Below are 9,312 nucleotides of genomic sequence, written 5' to 3'. Positions count from 1 at the left end.
TTACAAAAAAAAAAAAAAAAAGAGTAGAAGGCCAATTTTTGAAAACCAATAAATATATGTTTCTAATAAATTAGTATAAAAATGAAAGAAAACATATGAAAAGTATTTTGAAAAATAAAAAAAAATTCTAATAAATTAGTATAAAAATGGTTGCGGCGACATCATGTTAAGTTGTTTGAATTAGCCAAAGGAATCGAACTAAAAACATTATGCATATGCAACACGTAAGGTTATAAATGAATTGTTTCTCGATTATAAATAATTTTTTTTCGACGAATTTAGCTTTATTAACTAAAATATGAGCGAAGGTTCATAAGCAAGAAGTGTTTTTATATAAAAATAAAGCATTAATGACTTCGATCGCCTATCGACTGTATAAGTCATTACTTATTATTGAAAACGTATTAAATTCTAATATTTATTATAGTAGTTTCATTTTGTAAAGCATTATAGTACTTTTAACAAACAAACAAAATAAGACCAACTCTAAAGTTCAATATAATATTTAAGGTTTTGTTCTTGTAACTACCATAAACTATCCCCATTTTGGGTTTTTTAAGGAGACTTTTTCTTCAAGAATTTTCTCATACGTTATTACTGATAAAATATTTTCATTCCTGAAATGAGTTTTTTTTGCCTAACAATTGAATCTAAGACCTCAAAAATGAGTATTTAGATTCATGAGAGTGGGTACCAATCTATCCCAATTGATAACCACTATCATGAATCTAAGTACTTATCATGGAATTCTTAGGTTCGAGTATTGGGAGAGACAAAAAGTTTATTTTTTTTTAAAAAATTCACAGAAGATGTTAAATAAATTTATTTTTTTTGAATTTTGCAGTATCCGTTCACAGTAAGGGACCTAAGGGTACAAGCTTATATAACAATAATAATAATTATTATTATATTATCCCCGAATGCACACATTGAATGTATCCATATTCAGTTGATTTTTTTTGGTAAAAATATTATTGTTAAACAAATTTTGAAATTAAACGTTTCTGATTTTTAATAATATTTTTGGATTTTTTTTTGAAATATTAAAATTGTTTGTAGCTAACGCTCACTATTAACCACCACAAATTAATACCAACTGTATAGTTTAATATATTCTTTATATTATCAGTCTTCATGATTCTCATGTTCTATATTTATATTATTTTAAATTCATTTTATTTTTTAAAAATATTAAATGTATAATCATGTGTATCATGTATACTAATTTGAAATAATGATTTTGGAATTAAATAATGTTTCACTATTTGAAAGGAGTTTTTCCAACCTTATGTCCTTTTAAGTAGTTGGTGTTACATCGCAAGAATATACAATTTTTTTAAAAAAAGTATGTTTTTAGGCTCGGAAGTTTAATAAATTAATGAATCAGTTTAGTTTCAAAGAAAAAAAAATTTCTTTAAAAAAATTTAACTTCACAAGAGTATATCTTATATCAGCAGCATCACAATGTACGCGTTATATGTCTATATAATGGTTTTTTTTTAATAAAAAAAAATTAATTTTGCAACTTTGGTAATTGGTTTGTGGAGCTTATTATTAGTTTTATAATTTGTTGTGGAACATGATAGTATCAGGGTTTATGTATTATACAAATTGTGCAATATGATAGTCATCAAAATTTCGATATATACCAAAAATTTGATAAATTCGTTAAGGTAATCTCGGTATACCGAAAATTCCAAATCTCACTTTGCAAAGGCATAATTATTTAAGAGAAGAAAGAAGTATATTGAATTCCTCTCGGAACATAATTAATATTATGGTTTACCAAAAATAATGGTTAAAAAATTGGTCTCAATAAATTAAATGTTAAAATATAGATACATTGAAAATAAGAGCTAAAATTAATATCAATCGAGTCAATGTTCTGTATACAATAATTTTGAAAATAATTCAAGAAACAAAAAAACTATTATTGGGAAATGATAATAAATTTATTCTATAATAAATTGATTTTTATTGTATTTTGGGAAGCAAAATGTGTTTAAAAATAAAAATTATTAATTCTCTAATCCAATGTTCTTGTATATAATAGTAATAAGATAGAAAAAATTAATATAATATAAATATGCACTTTATTTTATTTCCCGAAGTCTTTCTTTCAAAAACAACTTCATAAAAGTGTAATAATAATTCAAGAGTTGACTTGATAATTGATAATTGACTAATAGCAAAAACCAGTAATAATAATGCTTGGATAACCTTAGTACGATTGACTTTTCTATGTAAGGACTTTTGACGAAGTTTAATTTTGTGACCAATGTTATTTTAACTAATTATATTGTTAAATTTAAACAATTTTTATAAAAAAAAATTGATATCATTTAAGAAATTATAACATTTAATATCAAATTATTATGTAATCAGCTGGCCTTCCCGATCCTAAAGGGTTATTTCATGCGTGTATTGGTCAACGCATGCTCTACTAAATATTTTTTTTTTAAAAAAAATACGTCGACGTCGTCAAAAATTAAAAAGGAAAAAAAATTAGTCTACGAATTTTGATATATAAACTTGAAAATGTTGTGTATGTTTAAGAAATAATGTATGTAATTTAATTCATTCGTTTATTCATGCCAGTAATTTGAAGGGTCTAAAGTTTCATTTAACGAAAGAGGTCAAATATCCGCCAAGGTAGCCTTACTACGGTCTCGTTGTATTTCACCATCCATTAGGTAGATTGGGAATTCGATCATAATAATAATTGAGAAGATATATGTTTGGGGTGTCATAATTGCTCCGATTAAGATAGTGATCCAACTGTAGCGTTTTGATTATTGTAATATTTAAAATTAGAGTTGTATCGTTATCACAAATTATTCTTTGTTGTACAATGACAAACACATAATCTTATAATCATTGTTCTAAAAATCGATCTAGTCGGAGCCTAGTTGCTAGGCAGTGGCCGACCACCTAGGAAAAATGTTAGTTGGCCAGCCTAGGCGACAACACTACCTAGGCGGTCCGAGGCGGTCCTGGACCATCCTAAGTGATTAAGGTTTTTTTGTTTTTTTTAGTAAGGTTTTTGGTCTTTTAATATTAATTAAAAAAATTAAAGGATCATTTTTTATAGGATCTAAATGAAAGTCCAACAAAAAATATGATTTATTGGTTTGTTCTAAAACATCAAATTTCATCTTCGTATGCAATCTAGAGTGAGAAAAATTTACGAGGATAATTTTGAATCCGAAAAAGAGGAATGTCCAAGATGATATTGAGTTAATTTAAATAGTGATTAATATCCTAAAATAAAAACTTCATTTTATTTTTTAATAGTCATGTTTCCTCACCTATATCAAACAATGATTTAAGATTCTTAAATAAAAATAAAATAAAAAATAATTTAAAGTTATTAATATGTAATGTTATTAAGTATTACAAAAAATAACTTAAAAAACCGTCTAGGCAGCTAGGCGTTAGGTCGTAGGTAACCGTCCGCCTACTGTTTTTTAGAACACTGTTTATAATTGATATCAGAGTCAAGCTGACCATATGTTCGATTTTCATGGATAACAAGGATATGAAAGAAATTGTTTTGATGTAATAATTGTCTATAAGAACAATCAAACTTTCACATTTGAGCTATTTGTAAGGCAAATACTTGGTATCAAAGTCAAAGTTATGATTTTCAGTTGTATAATTCAAAATATTAGAATTATATGTTTACTATTAATTATAATATTTCATAAAGTACAAACTTTTGATTTTACACTCTAAAGAGATGATTGTATACTTAGGTTTGAAATGAATATCTGAAAATATAAGACGCTCGAGTCTATGTATGTCATGTGCAACTAACCCATGGCACTCGTCGAAGTTCGAACCACAAGTTCATATTCTGTCTAATTAACTAGGAATATATTGTACATTAAATGTCATACTCAAATGGGTTGGATTAAAATGTAAAACTTTGGCACAAATCTTGACCAAAAAAGTGGGCTGGGTTTCATAATTCTAGTAAGATTCTTGTTAAACTTTAAAGATAGTTTTGACATTATTGAGTTGAAAATAGATTTTGAAAGCTTCTTTAAGTTAGACAAAAACTTGTATGAGACGGTCTCACGGGTCGTATTTGTGAGACGGATCTCTTATTTGGGTCATTCATGAAAAAGTATTACTTTTTATGCTAAGAGTATTACTATTTATTGTGAATATGGGTAGGGTTGACCCGTCTCACAGATTAAGATCCGTGAGACGGTCTCACATAAGACCCATTCTTAAGTTATACAATCTAATATAATCAAATCCCCAACAACCCACATCCCCCCAACCCGAGTTGTACTAAAAAAAATTGAATAACTAATTCAAAATATAATCTATTGATTAAAGATTTTTGTTTAAATATAATGAAAATTTTAAGAATATCAGAATGTAATATAAACTATGGCACACAATGCATACATTCAAATTATACTTTTCTAATAATATTTGTAGATCATATTGAAATTTAAAACTATATAGACATATATTTTATAATGTTTTTAATAAAAATTTAATGCATTTAGAATAACTTTTTAGATGAAAACTGATATGTTTATTTAAATCTGATAAAATTTAGCTAGTTTTGTATGCTAATGAATTTACAACAATAGAGCTAGGTTCTTTATAATTTAATATTAAATAAAATAAGGATATTTTTTGTATTAAATGAGAAAAATAGATAATGAAAATAAAGTTAATTAGTACTAGTACTCTTTGCATGTGCATTTAATGAGGGTTATAAATGATTGTTATATAGAAATTGTATTTATTTATTTTATTGGTGATATATGGTTATAAATAAATAAATTGTATTGATTGTTTTGGTGTTGGCGTAAATTACTATTATTTATAAATTGTATTGACTGTTTTGGTTTTGTATTGGTGAGAGTTATAAATTATTATAAAAAAATTAAAATTATATTGATTGTTTTCCGGCTTTTTGTGTTGGTGAGCTTATAATTGTGACGAAGATCTTCTATGAAATTTCGTAGCAACAGAACTTCAATTGAAATATTAAAATCATAACATGACAAAGTTAATTTCACAGCTGAATCCGATGGGAGCATTATTATTATACAATTTTTTGTGAGATCTAATTTTGTGAGATTGATTTCCGACGTAATCTAACTCATGCTAAAGATTATTTTTTATATTAAAAGTATTATTTTTTTATAATAAATACGGATGAAGTCGACCTGTCTCACGTATCAGAGACCGTGGCACACAAAATTTACTCTTATTTTTTATTATTAATATGTTCGAGCTTAACTTGATTAAAATTCGCAATTAAATTTCAAACTATCTATTTGATACTTTTAATTAAAGTTGTAAAAAAGGTAATTGGATATATTATGAAGTTAAACAGCAACAAAGAGAAAGTGAATTGCTCAAATCATCATATCTCAAGTTGATATTAAGTTATGGACAAAAAATTATGTGAGACGGTCTCACGGGTCGTATTTTGTGAGACGGATATCTTATTTGGGTCATCCATGAAAAAAGTATTATTTTTTATGCTAAGAATATTATTTTTTATTGTGAATATCGGTATGGTTGACCCGTCTCACAGATAAAGATTCGTGAGACCGTCTCATAAGAAACATACTCTAAGTTATGAATAATAAACGACTTTGAACTCTAGGCTAATTGTAATTGGAACTTATATTCTCAAAGAACATGAAGATTGCAGTTCCAAGTCATACATAAATAATTTTTGAAAAAAAAAAAAGTTTATCTCAACGTCTCCGCATCGACCCAATACATCTCTTTTTCTTCGTCTCTCCATCTTTTAAATCGATGAATGCTTTATTTTTTTCTTACCTATGAAAGAAAGAAAAAGAAATACAGCAATAAACAATATTGTCCACTAGATTGCCTCTTGTTATACATTAATGACGGCTCCTTGGCTCATAAATGGCCTCTAGTTCTTGTTAGATCCGCCGAGAAGACCAAGAAATGCTCTTATAAATATACGGTCTTTTCTGCATTTCAATAATAACATTTCTTGGTCGTTTCCTGGCGGCGGAGTGCTTGTTCTAATCAGGTATTTCTCTGTCACTGGATTTTGTATACATGTTATGATAGTTCATGATACATACGCATGCATGAAAAAGGACCATTTGTTGGTGTATATCTATGGTCATTTTGTGATTTTATGCTAACATTGTGTATGATGATCGATGGGCTAATCAGAGAATGGGTAAGAACAAAGGGAATTGTGGATTGAAATCTTGCTGTGAATCAAATGAGAATGAGAGCATTTCTTCTCAATCAAGAGAAGGGAAAGGAAAAAGATTGTGGAGGAAAGTGAAGTACCAGTTGGTGGAGTATCATTCTTTGCCTGGGTATTTGAAAGACAACGAGTATATTCTGGGCCATTACAGGTCCGAATGGCCAATGAAGCAGGCCTTACTCAGTGTTTTTACCATTCACAATGAGACCCTCAATGTTTGGACGTAAGCATTTCTTTTGTGCTTTTGCTCCCCTCCCATTCATTAATCTTTGTTTCTGTGGAATAAGTGTGACCTTGTTTTGTGATTTGGTAATTTTGGTTGTGTAAAGATGCCATTTTGTAACATTTGAATTCTCTCTCTTTTTTCGCCTATAATGTAATAAGATTTTGTATTTGATTTTTCTTCTTTCTCCTGCTTTTTCCCAAACTGTATACTTGATTATAGCCATTTTACAGTTGTGAATAAGTGGCGAGAGAGTGTCTAGGGTAGCGATCTTATTGTAACTATTTGGAAAAGTGCTTGGTAATAAGCATAAGGGGATCTAACATTTTGGCCTGTAAGAATCAGGTTGTTTACTAGAAAAGGTCACTAATGGCCACACATGATCTCATATCCTCTAGCCACTAATGGTCTTTTAATTTTCAATTGTATGTTTATTGAAACTGTAAGATCTATCATGGCCATATTTAGTATTTCCATCTCATCCTCGTAACGAAACTTTGGATTATGATACTTTTCTCTGCTAGATTGGGGGCAACTGAAGCTGAAATAGTGGTCGTGTTTGTGTGGTTGTGAGTATTTTCGTCAATTAGTGATGTAAACAAAAGTTCAGGAATTGTTAAGAGTTCTTGGGTAGCTCAAAGATGACACGGAGTATTTAAGTGCCATAAATCTTGTTGTGACCACAATCTATTGCCCTACTCAATTCAATGCTCCTTCAAGAACTAATGCCATTTTCGGTGTGATCACGTGCACTTCAATGCTGGACATGTTAGGTATTCATGATATAGTCTCGAGCTCGAGTACTGGGGGACATGACTGTTTTTTCTTTCTTTTTTTCCCAAAAAAAAAAAAAAAAAAAAAAAAAAAAAAAAAAAANATGTAGTTAGGAAACTAATTATGCACGTTTTTTATGCACCCTGTTTGAGATCAAGAAGTCGAGTTGCAACATATATAGTAAGCAATGGCTACTAAAATTGTTTCGCGTGGTTCACTAAAAAATATGTTCTGACAAGTAGTATTTAAGAGAGAGCAACGGTGACTAAGAATGCATGCAAGGTGACTTCTAAAGGATTAGTGGGGTAGCTAAAGTGCATGTAATATGTGGTACACTTGGTATACAGGTTACTTTATTCTTGGCCATTGTTTTCTATCAAGTATTGATTAACTCTAATTTAAAAATGAGAGGTTAAAAAGTTTGCATGAGTTTGGTTAAATATTTTGAAAATCATAAGCAAAAGATACTTTACCTTATCAGAAGTCACGCTTCTACGATCTGTTTCTCATGCGATGGCTACTTTCACAATGACCATTTTATATATTCTTTATTTAATCGTCGTGATTTTTATATATATATTGAACTTCGCAAGCATGATTCATCATCTGCAGGCACTTGATAGGGTTCTTCTTATTCCTTTCCTTGACCATTTATACTGCTATGATGGTTCCAAAGGTTGTGGACCTACATAACTTACCCAACGTGCTCAAAAAAGCAGAGTTTCACCAATTACGAATGGAGCTCACAACTTGTATCCAATACTTGCCACACATGTCTGATTTCCAAAGACTTCGAAAGGGGTTAAAAACTTCCTTGCATACCATGGACTTGATACCATCCTCGACTGATTTGCATATCATGGAACTTCTCAGAAACTGTTTACCAGAACGTCTTTCCCACAGTAACCACACCGATACTTGTGTTCTGGTATTTCTCAGTTCCTTTATCCAATTCACTGTTCTCCATCACGTGGTTTACTCTCTTTCCATTCGTCATTTTGGCAAAATAGGGTTGTGAATTGGTGTGATTAGTTCAATGTTGACGTTTTCCTAGGTTCAAGTTCAAAAGAGCAGAAGTTAATATCCTTGTCCTACATTAGTTTGTGTGATGGATTTGATAGTAGTTTTATATGGATACAGTATGAATTTTATTGAGTTGGACTAACCATTTTAATAAATGCGAAGTCTCTCGGTTTGCTTGACAATGAAAATTATTCTTTACATTATAATTCCAGAACATGTAAAAACATGTTTGCTCGCTCAATTTTTTGCAGAGTAGCATGAAGGATGACGTGTCAAACATAGTAGCACCATTGATGTCAAGGCCAATCACACGGTGGCCATTCTTCGCCTTCATGTGCGGGGCGATGTCTTGCTTGTTAGCAAGCAGTGCATGCCACTTGCTCTGTTGTCACTCCGAACGCCTATCCTACATCATGCTTAGATTTGATTATGCAGGAATATCCGCCCTTATAACAACCTCCTTTTATCCCCTTGTCTTTTATTCATTCATGTGCTATCCTCTCTTCTGCAACCTGTACATAGGATTCATCACAATTTTGGGTATAGGTACGATATTAGTATCCCTTCTTCCGGTTTTCCAAAGCCCTGAGTACCGTAACTTTCGAACCATGCTGTTCGTTGGGATGAGTCTATCAGGTGCAGCACCTATTCTACACAAGATCATTTTGTTCTGGAACCAACCGGAGGCGGTCCATACAACATTTTACGAAGCCTTGATGGGCACATTCTATGGGATCGGAACACTTGTCTATGCAACGAGAGTGCCAGAGAGGTGGATGCCGGGAAAATTCGATATCGCCGGGCATAGTCACCAACTTTTCCATATAATGGTTGTGGCTGGTGCTTATACACATTATCGTGCTGGGCTCGTTTATCTCAGGTGGCGCGATCTCGAAGGATGCTGATATAATTTCTCAATTCTGTCTTATCTTTGTATTATGTAAGGCAAATGCTGGTAATGACCTCGCAAGTGCAATTTCTTGTGAATCTATCACAGCATATGACAGAATTAAACCATGAAACAGAACAAGTGTAGCAAGTATCGTGCTAAAAGAGTGAT

At 30.6% G+C, this 9,312-nt stretch overlaps 1 protein-coding gene across 2 annotated transcripts; it reads left to right on the top strand.

Moving 5' to 3' along the window:
* Positions 1–5,810: 5,810 nt before the first annotated feature.
* LOC140974340 (heptahelical transmembrane protein 4-like) lies at positions 5,811–9,312 on the top strand. Of its 2 annotated transcripts, XM_073437728.1 has the most exons (4): positions 5,811–6,043; positions 6,193–6,455; positions 7,842–8,157; positions 8,504–9,312. In XM_073437728.1, the coding sequence occupies exons 2-4, from the start codon at positions 6,196–6,198 to the stop codon at positions 9,155–9,157; spliced, it is 1,230 nt and encodes a 409-aa protein (XP_073293829.1). In that variant the 5' UTR covers positions 5,811–6,043; positions 6,193–6,195; the 3' UTR covers positions 9,158–9,312. The 2 variants fall into 2 exon arrangements, with proteins under 2 accessions (XP_073293829.1, XP_073293830.1); XM_073437729.1 differs by lacking the exons at positions 5,811–6,043; positions 7,842–8,157 and having other exon boundaries at positions 6,302–6,455.

Source organism: Primulina huaijiensis, chromosome 3 (genome assembly GCF_012295235.1).
Source record: "Primulina huaijiensis isolate GDHJ02 chromosome 3, ASM1229523v2, whole genome shotgun sequence".
NCBI lineage: Eukaryota > Viridiplantae > Streptophyta > Magnoliopsida > Lamiales > Gesneriaceae > Primulina > Primulina huaijiensis.
This window is presented reverse-complemented; position numbering and strand designations above follow the sequence as displayed.